Raw genomic sequence first — 15,592 nt, 5'->3', positions numbered from 1 at the left:
TCAATACCAAGTGGTACTAGCTCAGTACCGAGCGTGTACCGAGCATGTACCGCTCAGTACCGAGCATATACCGCTGAGTACCGAGCGGTACTAGCTCGGTACCGAGCGTGTACTTGCTCAATACCGAGCGGTACTGGCTCGGTACCGAGCATGTACCTAGCAGTACTGAGCATGTACTGAGCGGACAAATGAAAGAAAGCTGAATCAGGAGTTATTCAGGCTTTCGTTACTGCACGTCAAAGTCAAGGCCACAACACCACGTACCTGCTCTTCCGACCTAACAGATGCCTAAACGTTTCCTGCACTCACAACTTCGTCTTCGTTTCTTTCCCTGCGTCCTCTCCTTCCGACTTCATCTCCTACACTCACGGCTTCGTCTCCTTCCCTCACGACTTCGTCTCTTTCCTCACGGCTTCGCCTCTAGTTTGTCTTTCAATTCTCACAGGAAGCCCTAATCCTATACGCGAAAACACGAACACGAATCGGTTGCGTCGTATTTATATATATACCGAAGAAAAAATTTCGAGGCGGTGCCTCATACTGCCTCGAGGCGTTATGCTCTAGTGCGTACGCCTCATGCGAAAAAATCGTAGGCTTCGCTGGATGGTTCGAGGCGTAAGCCCCGATACGCATGACTTCCGCCTCGAATTGAGGCGCGACTCAATGCAGACGCCTTGTCCGCTTTTTTAATGGTTGGTATAATGTCACTATTAATTTGACGTTCATGACACTTTTTAGCCTATTCAATACACTCTCACCATCGAGGGCTAATAAAAACTCATTTTTTATTTTATTGTCATTTTAGGGCCTGACTAATGTGCTATACAAAATCCTTCATAAACTTCGATTACTACCTTATTAGCATCTTCAATTCCCAAGCATCATAATCACATTTAGTCGAAAATCAACGATAAAGAGTATCATTAACAAATGCATACCGATTTCTCAAATGGAAGCTTATCTTCTTTGAAATAATTGATGAAAGGTTGTCTCCAATCATCTTGCTCTTCAATCATGAAAGCATCCTTTTAAAAGTCTAATACTTCTTCAGAGTTATATTTTTCTTAAGTAGTTTGTGACTTATCTTTTTGGATTTCAACAATAATTTGTGTTGAGTTGTATCATTCTGACATGAACTTGATGACCCCTCTATCAATGGGGATTGTAGAATTGCTGACACTAGCACTCAACGGGTATGAACTCCAATCAACACTGGCTCATCGTTTATGCTTACCATTTCTTTTGCTAACTTGGCGAGAGAATCTGCCTTGCTATTTTGTGCTTGGGAGACTCGAATCAATGTAATGTGTTGAATTTGTTTCATGAGTTCAAGAACTCGTTTGTGACAATAGACTAACTCAAGCCTATTAATTTTGTAAATACCCAATACTTGATTTATGATAAGCTGAGAATCACAAAAATATGAAGGTTTTGGATCCATATTGAAATAGCAATCTCAAGACCCTCAACTAAGACTTCATATTCAACTTAATTGTTTATTCGAGGCTCAGTCAAATCAAATGAGTATATGATTATCCCCCCAACAGGTGTTATAAAAATGAGACCAACACCAGCACAAGCCTTTGGAATTTTTGGAGGTTAAGAAGGTTTAATTGATTATGCTCCATCAATATACATTTCACAAATTTGTAGTTTTTCTTTATCTTGAATAGTTAGAATTTGTTTATCAGGTTAGTCATCATTGAATGGTGAATCTAGAGGGATGTGATGTACAGTGAGAAAATCTGTCAAGACCTGACCTTTAACTGCCTTTTGTGGGACATATGTGATATCAAACTACAAAAGTATAACTACCAATCTGGCTAAACGACCTGTCAATGCTAGTCTTATCATCAAGAACTTCAGTGTATCGATCTTTGCTAGGGCGTTTGATAAATTTAATAATAACTTCAGTAAAAGAATGATAAATTTAAGAATAACTTTAGCTCACAAATAACAAAATGTGTATTTGATTGTATCAATATGATTCATTCTCAAATGATCTCATGCTAGCGGGGATGTGACATGTGCCCTCTAACCGAGTGATTTTGCTACAAAATAGCACCACTATATCACGGTTACGATCAAAGTTGTATGTTGTCCAATGGTTAAAGGCCCCCTCGAGTAATAAATTATAGGGTACACACAATAAGGCATAAAGTTTTCTGTTAAGGTTGACTAAAATTTATCTCCTTAAACAAGCATTCACCTCAAGTCTACAAGTTACCCATAGATGAAACAACCCATGGCTACTAACAAGGATCCTTTGGTTAGATTGGGTCAACTACCTCCTCAGACTAAGTAGACTAGAGACCACGACAGCCCGGGACGACAGAACCATGGGATCTTGATAAGGTTCGTCATCATCTTAAAAAAAATAAATAGTATAATTCTTAAAAAAATTACATGTTGCTACTACATGCTAGGTATTTCATGACTAGCCTTAATCGAAAGTGATCTCTCATCATCGGGAGGAATAATTAACCATTGATGCTTGCACTTATGGAAAACATATAACCAAATTATAAAGTCCTCACAAAATGAGAACAAAATCTCTAGGTAGTGCTTTATCCCAAAGTCAATCTACCTTCTAAAAAATTTGACCTTGAACATCATTAAAAATCTCCTGACAAAGAGGCCAGGGCGCAAATTTTCCAAGCCCACAACTTTTTGATCGCAAGTGTATCCTTTCACAAGTCTCCTCTAAAATTATGCCATGCTCACTAATTACTGAAGATTCCTAGGAAAAAATACCCCTTGCTCAGATTTCTCCATCCCCCAACTTGAATGATTTTAGTTTTTGCAACCCTAGTACTTCAAAAGTTATCTAGTTGCATCATTTCGTCTCTCGGATCTTACTCTATTTGGAGCTTTTGTTATTTGAAGTCTCACTCCTTAATTCATATAGATATATATTTTTTAACTAATTAAAATTATCACACAATTTTTTAGATTTTACATGGAATGATTTCCATTTTCTTTATCTGAATTTAAATACACTTTTAAATTAAAATTCTTTTAAGTATTATTATATTTAGTGACCATATGCTAATTTTCTCATCATATGCTATTTGATCAGATTTGCGTTATCCAATTGAGATGGTCCTAAATGTTCTATTATGTTCACTTTATTAGGTTTTATATGTCATAAATATCTTAATTAAATAAATTAAGATTAATTTTAATCTCTCTAATATTCCTTAACCTTAAAGCTTAATACATACAGGTGATATATAACCCTGAATTTCATTAGAGAAATAAAACCTTAATTAATCCATAGTGATGTAAAGAAAATAGCTAATTATTGATTAACATGGCCAATCATGACTCAACCCAAGTATAATTAACATAATAAATATTTAAAATTCTGATAATAGTAATTAAATTTATAAATAAACATTCAATAACCTAAATAATTCATTAATTAACAATTTCTCTTATTAATTAATTAATTAATTATCGCATACTTAATTTTCATGATTTAATATTTTAATGATATTTGTGGAATCCTAATTATCTTAATTAAATCCTAATTAACCTCTATTAGCCATAATATTAGCGTACATAATTAATGATAAAATATCTTAATGTATTAGTTAATTATTTTGTCTGATTATCAAAACTAAACACCAATAAAACTTAAATTTCTTTATTATAATAAATAATCTTTAATTAGATAAATTCTTTTCAAATCACCCTAAATTAGTCTAACTAATCAAAACAACCTTACGAATGCTTTCAAAACGTGTGTTTTCATAATTTGAAAAAACGGTCTATTTTATTTCCAAAGACGAGAGATGATAACATGGTTGCCAAAATTTTTTTTCTTAAGCCTGTTTTTGAAAACTGGAAACAAAAAACACAAATGAAGTGAATCCAATGACGGCCAAGTTTTCTAAGTGATGATAAAGCTAGCGTGCCAAAACATTTTACACACTGGGCAAATGATGGTCTGTTCGCATTTCACAAAAGGAAAAACTAGATAGAACGGCCACGTATATAGGATGCATAAAGTAAGATCACCAGACTAGAAAAGAAAAAGATGCTAGTATTGGCTGGCTTTAAGAAATGGAGCAGAGTTCTCAGGAAAGTTTGGAAGTTTGACTTGTTTGTTCATATATGTGTTCATTTAAGTATACGAGCATAACATACTACAACAACAACATCAAGCCTTTGTCCCACCACATGGGGTTAGCTACATGAATCCTTTTTCTACATTGTGCCCTATAAAAGTCAAATTTTTGTTTAAATTTAATAAAGAAAGATTATTTCTAATATTTTCTAATCAAGTCTTTTTAAATCTACCTCTACCTTTCTTAACATAAGTCAAATCTAATACCTCAACTTTCCTAACTAGGTCATCGGAAGGCCACCATTTTATGTGACCAAACCATCTAAGGTGACTCTTTCGAATATTATCTTCCACTGGCGCTACTCCAACCTTTTCATGTATATGCTCATTTCGTATCATTTCTTTAAAGGTAAATCCACTCATCCACCTGAGCATCCTCATCTCTGCAACACGTAACTTAGTATTATGCTTCTCTTTTAATGGCCAACATTCGGCACTATGAAGCATTGCAGGTCATCTCTCTAAACGAGCATAAGATTAAAAAAAAAATTCACTCATTCAAAAAATGAGTTAAACACAAACATGAGTATACATGAGGCTCCCAAACATATGACAACAAAAATCTAGCTGCCAAGCATAGCACAAATTTGTATTGATTAACTACCACTAGAAGCGAATATTAACAAAAAAAATGCCAAACAACTATCATTAGAAAACTTTTTCAAGAAAATAGCTAAGATTGAATCGATATTTGTACCTCAGATTGCATAATTTCACAGACAAGGCTAAGATCAGCAATGGATGGATGAGGATTTCCCAATAAGAAATTTGCATCTCCACTGAGCCACATGAATTCAATATTTGAAAAAGAAGATGACAGAAGTTTCTCAGCTTCCGTTGAAGCTTGAGGATTCAATGTTCGTCCAAATATTGGTGCTAGTACAGTGTTCATAACAAAGGTAACTGCTTCCCATGTAGTCATCAATGGCAAGTAAAAGTATATCAATTAGAAATAGAGATATCATTAATGTGCAGGCTAAAGAATCATAAGTTTTATGAGTCTAGCAAATGCTTAAACAATAAGATGAATACAAAAGCTTAGAAAAAAGTTGATAGACTTTCGGAATATCCTTCATTCCTTCTATGCCTGTATCTATTAAAATATGTGAATCACTTGGTCTAAAGGAATTCTCCCTCAATTTTGGTTAAGGATTCTCAAACCAAATATTACAAGTTTCTGGCAGAGCGGTACATAATACCACCCCAATAGCAAGTCAAATCTCTCCCTGTACTCCATGTCAGTCCCCTCCTGAGTCAAGACAAGGAATTGCTCGTGTAGATCTCCTTCTTAAATAGCTCAGAAACGTTCCAACAAGCAATACATAAACTCCTCCCATGAATTGATCAGATATCTAGCCTCACTCCATTGGAACCAAGCAAGAGCTTTCCCTTCCAAACATAACCCTACGGTTGTTAGCTTCTACTCCTCTCTCAATCCATTCACCGGGAAATATCTATCCACCCGGTATAACCACCCATGGGCATCCTGCCCTTTGAATATCAGCATCTTCAACTTCCTCACCCAAGCATTGACATCGCTCCAATAGATTCTTTCTCCTCCAATGTAGTAGTTGTCGTGATTCCTCCATATTTCCCCCAGTGTATCAAGGGTAAGAATCCCACCTTTCTTCCACCCGCCTCACATGATCTGATCCCCATGGCTCGACTAATCCCCCCTTCTCCGATCATCCTCTCCCATTGCCCAAAAGACCTCCCATAGTGATCGGCTGTGGGCTCCGAAAATTCGTCCCTGGCCTCCGCCCAATTTTTTGCTTTATATTTCAGCGGAGTTTTAACGGATTACGTTCCGAGGTAAATTTTGGAAGACATGAGTTTGTAGATAAGACACTACCAAGAGATTTCGCCCTTATTTTGCGAGTACTTTATGATCTGAGTTCTGATTTCCTATAGGCGTAAGCCCCTATAATTTAAATACCCCTCCCGATAACGAGAGAGAATTTTCAATTAAGGCTAACCATCAATCAGATACCTTGTATCCATAGATATGTAGTATCATGCATATAGTAACAGCATGGGTATTTGGAATGGTTGGAGAATTGGAGAATTTGGAGAATTAGAAGATTTGGAGATTTGAAATGTTTGACATTTAAAATGGAAATTTCACCATCTTGCACTAAAAGCGGATGGTGGGGGAACGTATGATGAACCCGATCAAGATCTCATGGTTCCGTCGTCCCTGGTCAGCATAGTCCCTAGTTTACTTAGTCAGAGGTAGTCGACCCAACCTGACAGAAGGATCCTTATCGACAGCCATGGGTTGCTTCGTCCAAGGGTACCTTGTAGATGAATTTGAATCCACCTTAGCTAACAGAAGGCTTTGTGCCCTATCGATTATATCTTATTCATTCATATCTCAAGAATTTGATGCCGCTCTGACCATAACTGATATTTCTTGGTGCCATTTGTTGGCAAAATCACTCGATTCAAAGGGTCTCGGGTCATAATCGTTTATCCTGCGGTGTCATTTGGCGGCAAAACCTCCGGTCAGAGGACACGTACCACGTTCTTATTGGAAGGGGATTGTGTTAGACCGGTCCAGTGGACCGGTCCGCACGGGACCGACCGAGTCGTGAAACAGGCGCAGTTTCGCCTGGGCGGAAGCCGCACGCACACATGATCCACGGGAGCCCTTTTTGGAAGGTTTTTTAATGGAGTTTAGGAGGGAAATTGATTGTAGAGACTGTTTAGGGAATTCTTTTTGAATGGTATGCATTAAATAGTATATTTTCCTAGGGTTTGAGCATCTTGAATTTGGCTGAAATTGAGATCTCTTAGATTTAGGTTTTCTTTGGGCTCTAGCAGCGTCTAGAGATTTGGGAGAGATCGATCCTCCTCTTGAATTGAGGATCAATTGTATCTTCTCTATTTTCTTTGATTTCTATTGAAATACAAATAATATCTTGTGTTTTTCTCCTGTTTTTCCCTATTTCCTGCTGCGTTTTCATCGAATTCCTACTGTTTTGCTGCTGTGGACAGCAGTTGGCTGCTGTAATTTTACGGGTTTGGGATAGAAACACTTGCGAATCCAAGTGTTTCCGACCGGTCCACTAGACCGATCTAACAGATTGTTTAAGAAAAACTCTTAATGATATTTTCGACTATGCATTAGTTCTATGTGAGCTTAGATAAATTTTAATTTGTCCACCCTGGCAAACTATTACGGAGGATGAATGGATTTTTCTTTAAATGGTTTGATGGTTGAATTTCAATTTTAAATATTTGGAATTTTTGGAATTTTTTAATTTTTTTAAGTACTTTAATGGAACTTGGAAGTCATTTGAAAATATTTGTAAACCCCTCCGATTGAGATAAACATTCAACATGGCCATCATCGGGGTGACTTTAAGATCACTTATATTTTCGTGGGAATTTGAATTTTGTGAAAGTTAGGTGGCATTACAAATGGTTTGAGTTAACCCTTCCGATTGTGATTTTCATTCAACGTGGTCATAATCAGGGTATTTGGGGTCATTTCTATTCAAAAATATTTGCATTATGTAGATGAACCTTGTCGACTCTGTCAAATTATCGACAGAGGATCGGGTTGCATAGATTTTATGCCTTTATTAGTAAATTATCTTGATTATGAGCCTTGAAGGCCTAATATGAATGTATTAAAATAAATATATCGATCGCCACAACTGTATATTTATTTGATGGTTCGAACCCTATCTACTCTAATTTACCTGCTTAGAAGGATCAGGTTCAGCTTTAGCGACCCGCGCAGCTTTCCTAGACATCACGTGTGTACCAATAACATGCTCGTTGAGGCCTAGGCAGGTGTTTAGGGGCATTTTATAATTAAACTCTGTCGACTCCTTTTTATCAGCTTAGGAGGATTGAGTTTAAATGTGTTCACCCGTGTAACATCTTTAGAGGTCATCAATAACATGCTCGTCGATACCCATGCGGGTTTATTATAATTACCCCTTTGTGTACCTATGTGTATACAAACTACGGTGCATTTGCAGTGGTGTTTTAAAATATTTGTAAACGTCATCTGTCCGCTTGCATGAATGTTGCAGATCTAGTGGCATGTTGTAGCAACTTTTGGATCGAGTTATTTACTGTTTTGTACAGGTAGACCGTCGTGCACTATTTATTGCTTTCTGCAACTGAATCATAGTGCACTAACGAATCTCTTGCTTTTGGGATACAGGTAAAACATAGCTTTATCACCTGGTTGCAACTACGTAGCTCAATATTCTGATGTAAACTCCCTTTTCTCATTCACTGGGGAGGTTCTTCTTGAATTTTGTGGCCACTGCCATGAAAAGAACTCCTTTCAAGCTCTTTAGTGTAGTAGACTTATTATTTCTGATGTTTGTGGATACTAGAAATATTTTCTTCCTAAGTAAAAGACCAAGAAAAAACTTTGGAACACCGTGAAGCTTAATTCGAATTTGTTCAAACATCTCTTCCATTCTGTCAGGTGTCCTTTTCCGTACATTGAGTTGTCTTCATACTCAACGTACTCGCAGCATCTCAATCACCGCTGTTGTAAGTGTTGTATGTACTTGTGTCCACAGGGGTTCATTGCACTCACGATATACCCACTATTGTTATCCACAAGCGGCTATATCAAGTATTACTGCTTGCATAGAGTGTTCACTACAATCTCCTGGACGTACTTGATTGTAGGAGGATCATTATGTTTGCTTCATATCCACCTTTCACCAATCTCAGATGGTATGATGATCGTTCTTATTTGTAGAGACAGGTCTTCCACTATCAAACGTCAATATTGCCATCTTAATCTACAGGCATTATTGTTGTGTTGGAGATCTCAATAGCGCATATAGGACACATATACATTATGCAACCATTTGTTGTTCTTGCAGGTACGATGCACCTGATGTCGTAGAGACTATTATAAGAGTCCACTACATTCTTTGTTTGTATGCATTAAGGTCTTGTAATGTGCCTGCTTGTACCTCGATTTTGGTTACGAAGATGTTGCAAGATCCTTCCTACAAGAGTTCATGGTCATTTGTATTTGTTGCATCTTAGTAATATTTGTTTACAATGATCAATGTATTTCATCTGACATTGAGTCACTATTGGTCGTACAAATGTTTTTGTAGTTTGAGTTCTCTCGTATATGATTCAAGCTTTATTCCTTGTATATGTTTGATTCCAAGTTCAATTTCATTTAAACTTGAGTTCATCGAGTACAAGTCCAACTTAATATTGTATAGTCCGAGCTCAAGTGCTTGTTCAGAGTCTTCTAAAATCTTTGCAAGTTCAATTACATAAATTTAGATCCAGTCTGATCTTATTTTATTTGGGTTTGACCTTTTATTCGTCATTTAAAATTTATTCAGGTTTAAGTCAGTAAGTCCACTGTTCATTTGAGTCTAAGTTCTTGTTCTCTTGAGTTCAAACCAGGTCCCAATGCAGTCTTACATTAATCCGAAATTTCGACAGCCTCACGGCGTCTCCCACGTTTAGAAAAAATTTCAGGAGTCTAGATCTCCCGCCACGTTAAATAAAAGCGTGCACGATTACTGTCATAGGACACCACGGCCGTAATTTTCTTCTCCCACCACGCTAGAGAAAGGCGTGTATGCGTCTTCGGGCACCAGTTTGAAATAAGCAATTTTACATTTAACCCTGCTTAGCCATAAGCGTCGCACCGGGTTCCCTTCCCACCATGCTAGAGAAAAGCGTGCATGTTACTTTCTGGTACGCTGCTAACGCCAAAAACAGAGTTTTGTGATTACCCGCCCCGTCGCAAGCATCGCAACGAATTTCCTCCTACCACGCTAGAGAAAATGGTGCATAAGTGGTCGTTCGCCGTGTTGCAAGTGCCAAGAACAAGTTTTCGAAGTTTAGGAGGTTATACCTACGCGATGGTTGGTGACGACGGCAAAGACAAAAATCCCCCTCTTTTTTTAATATTTTCTCTTTTTTTTTTTACTTTCTCTTTTTTTGTTTTTTGAACATATCTTCTATGCTTCTTGATCGATCCTTTATTTGCTTTCTTGGAAGTACCTTCACCAACATCATCGCTATGAGAACAAAAACTTTTTGAGTGAATGGATTACCACATCAGCTTTCAAAGGATTAGTCACTTGAATAACTTGCTCAATGAAGATTCACTATCATCTTCCCTTTCTTGCTTCAAAATATAAAAATCATCAATGGATTCTTGAAGCTTTAGAATCTCCATGTTTCCAATGCCATATGTCTCATTTTCCTCAAAACTTGAAATGGAGAAGGTCAAAAAATTTCTAAAAATAGCAGTACGGATGCCATGGATTATAGATAATGTTGGAGTTTCATGTGAAGCTATACAACATATATTAACCAATCCAAAAATGCAGGTCTTGGCAGTCTGATATGCAACACCATCTAGATCTTCACCTCTCATTAGTATAGCCAAGCTCCAATTATACATGTTGATAGATTGCTGCTTCCAAAGCAGATGGACAACTGATGCATCACGTGGAATGAGTTCGGACATATTCCATTGCATGCTTGTACAACCTCTTGAGGTGGTGATGATTGAAAGGTATGCCTGCTCAAAATTATCCATGAGGCGAGGGTCTTTTCGGGAGACAGAGAACTTAATCCTCTTGTAACAGTTGTAGAGGTTTCGGATCTCCTCTTTGTCGAGCTTATCCATGCCGTGTTTGTCAGTTTCGGTAGAAATGGGAATGGGAAATTGTTTCTTGAGAACATTGCAGGTTGTAGATATATTCCTATTCTGGTTCAGAGTCTGCCATGGACTTTTGTCAGAAACTCTTTTAGGAACCTCATTCTGAGTACCCTCACCACCTTCAACAGATGGGATGTTAAGTATCTGTGATTGAAGAATCCCCAAAAGTTCCATATACTCAACTCTTGTAAAGGTTTCCTCAACATGAGCTTTATAGTAACCTTTTATAGTTGGAACAATGAAGAACTCATCATCAGAAGTAAGATTAAGACCAGCTTCTTTTCCTCACTTCACATACTGAGCTTTCCCACCATAGACTTCCCAGTTATTACAAAATGAAAGTACTAATCTTATATGATGACTTCTAGCTTCACTCACAACGAAGTCCAACCCCTTGAACAATTCCAAGTCTCCCTATCTCTTTAGGTTTCTGTAATATATCCCGTGTATTTCCAGGCACCAGCAAGTCTATGATCTTCCATGACCGTCCAGGCCCCTTCGCAACAAAATTTGCAGGCTTTCCATTCCCATCTCCATAACTCCCCAGCTCCTGCCTAAAAAAAGGCTTTCTTTCTTGGCCGACCACGCTTCGTGGATTCATCTTTGAGCTTATAGCAAAGCTTCAATACAGGGATGATGCCTTCGGAGTGGAGTTGGTGGATGTGATCAGTGAGCAGTTTTCTGGCTTACTTAGGCCAGAAGATTGAAGAGGCGGATGGCAGCAAGAGTTCACGTGGAGTTCGAATGGAGGGATTGGATGGGATTCAGACTTGCTTGGCCTTGTGGAAGAAGGTTCGAGTGTGGACTTCATGAAGGATCAAAGCAATAGGAGTTGGGGAATTAGAGCTGTGATTTTAGGGAGCAGAGAACTCTTGGTTAGAGAGGTTACGGACTTGGGAAGAGCAGGTGAAAGCTGAAGTTGAGGACGGTTCTCCCGCTCCACACTCCCTACGTAATAATTTCTGGCACTCCGCACCTAATAATTTCTCGAAGTTGAGGGACAACCAAAACGAGCTAGAGAAGTTTTCTGTTCTTCATTTTAACGACACCTAAGGCATTTGTTGGAGGCCAGCTGTGAGACTTTACGCGACATGACGGAGGTTCAGCGAAAAATCAGGGATTTAGCAGAGATTCGGTTGATACGAGGCAGTTTAATTAATGGCGATGGGATTTTTATTTTGACTTTAAATTTTTTAATTTTTCTTTAAATAAATAATGATATTAATAATATTATATTATTATTATATTAATTCAAAATGATAGAATTGTGCTAATAAGTCAAAAATAGTCTAGACTTTTAATTTTTTAATTTTTTTTAAATAAATAATGACATTAATAATATTATATCATTATTATATTAATTCAAAATGATAGAACTGTGCAAATAAGTAAAAAATAGTCTAGATTGATACTTTCTTGATTTGCGTGCCGATTGCCCCATTTTGCATGTCGAGTGCCTCGTTTTGCACGTCAATTTTGACAATAATCATAATTGGACAAATTGAGAGTGCATTAAGGGTATTACCGATGTTCTGGTTGCAACTATGTAGTCTGTTTCGCGATCATACGTCATTTGGGTAGTGCCAAGCGACCTTTTAATCGAAATTCGCACTTTGCCTCGAAATTTGTGCCACCAATCTGGATGATTCAAATTGAGCATCGAAAGTGTTGTTCTTGAGTATTCACGATATTCCGATCTTAATGGAGAAATCCATTTTGCAAACGGACATCATTTAAGTAGCGACGAGATCGATTTTTCTCGAAATTCGTGTTGTTGCCTCGGGATCCGTGCAACCAATCGGAATATACTTAAAATTGAATAAAAAATATAATTTTTAAAGGTTGAAAACGTTCCAAACACAACGACGAAGTCTGTTCGTCAATCTGATATTATTTGATCAGCCTCGCGCTTTAATTTCGGGTGTCGGTCGTCCCATTTGACCGATCTCATCCGATTCAACTACGAGGTGGCTCGACCTATAATTTGATGTCCTGATCGCAACAACGCCGTATGTTTTGCAATTGGAGGTCGTTTGACCCTTTAAGTGATGCGTCGCGCCAACCCACACACTATTTAATTTGCCATTTTCGTCCTTTTTTGCGTGTGGTTCATCGTATAAGGGTCGACATCGGCACCCCACCACGTCCACCACAAACTACCTTCCTGTTGTACCCCCATCCTAAAACTCTATTCCGCTCCTTATTAAAGCCCTAGGAGGTGATTCTTGACCCCCTCCTCCGAAGGGCCCACTTCCCTTGTCTGAAATGCTTCTCATAGTGGTCGGCTACCCTACCACCTCCAACAAAAAATTACTTCCTTGTTGTCCCCTCATCCGAAAACCCCGATCTACCCCTTATCGAAGCTCTAGAACATGGCTCTTGATGTAAAAAAATGGGAGATGGCTCTTGATGAAAGAAACTCTCCTAGTCGAACTCCTCCGCTTTGATCTCCTTTCCCTTCGATTTGGTCAAGAGAATCCCAACCAAATCTTGGTTAGGGTTAGTCATCGGAATTGTCGGTTGAGTTTTTTATTGCATCTCCAAGAGCTTCCTCATCACTCTTCCAACCCTACAAATCAATTTTCCATGGTTTAAAACCTTCCTTTCATGGTTGAAATTCTTTCTTCAATAGCTGAGAACTTCTCTTCTATCCCGAATTTGAATTGCTCCACTTCGCCTTTGAATGCATTCATCTTCTTTACTGTCATTTCTCCCAAAATATTGCTATAAATACCAAATTTATGCATCTTGGAAGTAAAAATAGCAAGTATGCAATAAGTAAAATGCAGGAATCCAAAGATTAGCTCTCTTCAACAAGAAAGAAAGATACAATTGATCAACCTATTTGAGAGGCAGATCAGCTATCCTACGAACCCTAGACGCCAAAAACTCACCAAAATAAAACTACAAAAAACACTAATTATCTCATCCCCTAACCCTAGACAAAACTCTCTTAAATAGCCGTAGCACACCATAACACAAATAGAACCTTCCTAAAAAACATAAATATAATTTAAGAAACCTTCCTAAATAATTAAAACCTTTCTAACACAATAAACATAATTAAGTAACCTTCCTAAACAGCTCCCCTTGATTTCTCTACCTTCCATAATGCATGATAGCCCTCATGGGCCCCACAAGGCTAGTGGAACCCTTCCATTGACTCCCTTCCTGATTATGCTCAATCCCCTCCTGCTGTAACAATTTCATTCTAGTTTTGACAACAACAACATTGATCTACAAATATTTTTAAGGTTTATCTCTACTTTTCTTAACATAAATCAAACCTACTACATCTACACTCTACTAACCGGATAATTGGAAGGCTGCTGTTTTATGAGATCAAACCATCTAAGTAAACTCTCTCTAATAGTATCTTTCACTAGAGCTACTACAAACTTTTCACATATATGCTCGTTTTGAAACCTATCTCTAAGAGAAAAGCCACTCGTCCACCTAAGTATCCTCATCTCTGTAACACCGAACTTAATATTATGGTTCTCTGCAACACCGAACTTAATATTCTGCACTATAAAGTATTGCAGATCTCACCACCATCTTATAGAATTTTCCCTTTGAGCATTGTTGTTGCTAAGACTCAGATCCTGTATGAGAAATGTGGAGGGTTGCATTAGGTAGTCAACATACAATATAAAACTTATCGAATAATCATGACATGAATCCTCATCCTAGTTTTGACCTTTATACAATATTTAAATAGACTTAATATATTGTATGCCATTATCTGTGAAGTTATTTATATGTACTTATATATTCAAAACAGTTAACAACCTGATACAATGGCCAATGGGTAAGATAAAGGGTTGCATCATGTATACCTGAACCCAGACGAAGGTTTGAATGATGCCAGTCCAAAATAGAGTTAACTTTGGCTCTACTGGAAGGATCAGCTGGATACCTTCACAAAAAAGCGTTACACTAACGCAGAGAGCCATAAAAATAAGTTTAAAAAAACTTATCATTGGCTTAGAAGAAAACCTTTTCTCATGGCATTTATTATGAGAAAGCAGCATTCAGTGTCTAATGAAATAAAATGATCGGACAAAATTTAGCAAGAAAAATTTGTTAGTTTTCTATGGAAACGTTGTCAAGGAAATCATCCTGGTGCTTATCAAAGAAATGGTAACAGTAAACAAAAGGTGATCATCTTCTTTCTTTACTTCTTTATCAGAAAAAGGACAGATGAAATTCTCATCAGTTTGATTGTTCCTCATTTATCATAGTGAGCCTTATACAATATTCTGCAAAACTAGTAACTTCAGCTTCTAATAATTGCAATTGAAAGGCTATTGATAATTACAAGTTGTTACGATCATTTATGATGAAAAAAGGAAAACAAATTTTTAAATTCCAAATCTTCAAAATTCATTAAAGTTCTCAAAAACCCCTTTCTCCTGGAAAAATGACATGCAAAAAAGCTAATAATCTTTAGTAAAATGTTTACAAGTTGTTAAGGTCATTTGAGGTGAAGAGAGAAATCAAAACCCCCAATTCTAAAATTTAATAGAAGTACATTCAATTTCAATTTTATAATTAAAACTAATAAAAGTTTAGGACTAAATAACATAGAAAAATACATAATTTAGAATGTAAACCGATGTTTGGTTAGAAACCATTACAGATTTTGATTATATTCCAGACTATTAGGGTTTCTGTTTTATCTCTAAGGAGGCTTACTTTTTTAAGGAAAAATATATTTTCCAAACCTTTTTAAAAATACAAATAATTCTAATTTGTGTTAGCACAATTAGCATGTA

General features: G+C 37.2%; 2 protein-coding genes across 2 annotated transcripts in view; both read right to left on the bottom strand.

The window, feature by feature from the left end:
* The window catches only part of LOC110113600 (glutathione S-transferase T1-like), a 44,586-nt gene that overhangs the window by 12,316 nt on the left and 16,678 nt on the right, over positions 1–15,592 (bottom strand). The window contains exons 5-6 of the mRNA XM_020846240.2: positions 14,654–14,733; positions 4,830–5,035 (exon numbers count right to left, since the gene is read on the bottom strand). Coding sequence (XP_020701899.1) covers positions 4,830–5,035; positions 14,654–14,733 — 286 coding nt within the window. The remainder of the gene's footprint in view (positions 1–4,829; positions 5,036–14,653; positions 14,734–15,592) is intronic.
* LOC114579712 lies at positions 7,753–12,083 on the bottom strand. Its single transcript, XM_028695193.1, has 2 exons — positions 11,079–12,083; positions 7,753–11,025 (listed from the first exon to the last, which is right to left on the bottom strand). The coding sequence occupies exon 2, from the start codon at positions 10,986–10,988 to the stop codon at positions 10,224–10,226; it is 765 nt and encodes a 254-aa protein (XP_028551026.1). The 5' UTR covers positions 10,989–11,025; positions 11,079–12,083; the 3' UTR covers positions 7,753–10,223.

Source organism: Dendrobium catenatum, unplaced genomic scaffold, assembly GCF_001605985.2.
Source record: "Dendrobium catenatum unplaced genomic scaffold, ASM160598v2 fragScaff_scaffold_621, whole genome shotgun sequence".
Classification (NCBI taxonomy): domain Eukaryota; kingdom Viridiplantae; phylum Streptophyta; class Magnoliopsida; order Asparagales; family Orchidaceae; genus Dendrobium; species Dendrobium catenatum.
The sequence above is the reverse complement of the archived record's forward strand: the minus strand, read 5'-3'. Positions and strand labels throughout refer to the sequence as shown.

Coding starts and splice junctions, on each gene's coding strand:
- LOC114579712 (XM_028695193.1), bottom strand. CDS start 10,988: ATGGAACTTTTGGGGATTCTTCAATCACAGATACTTAACATCCCATCT.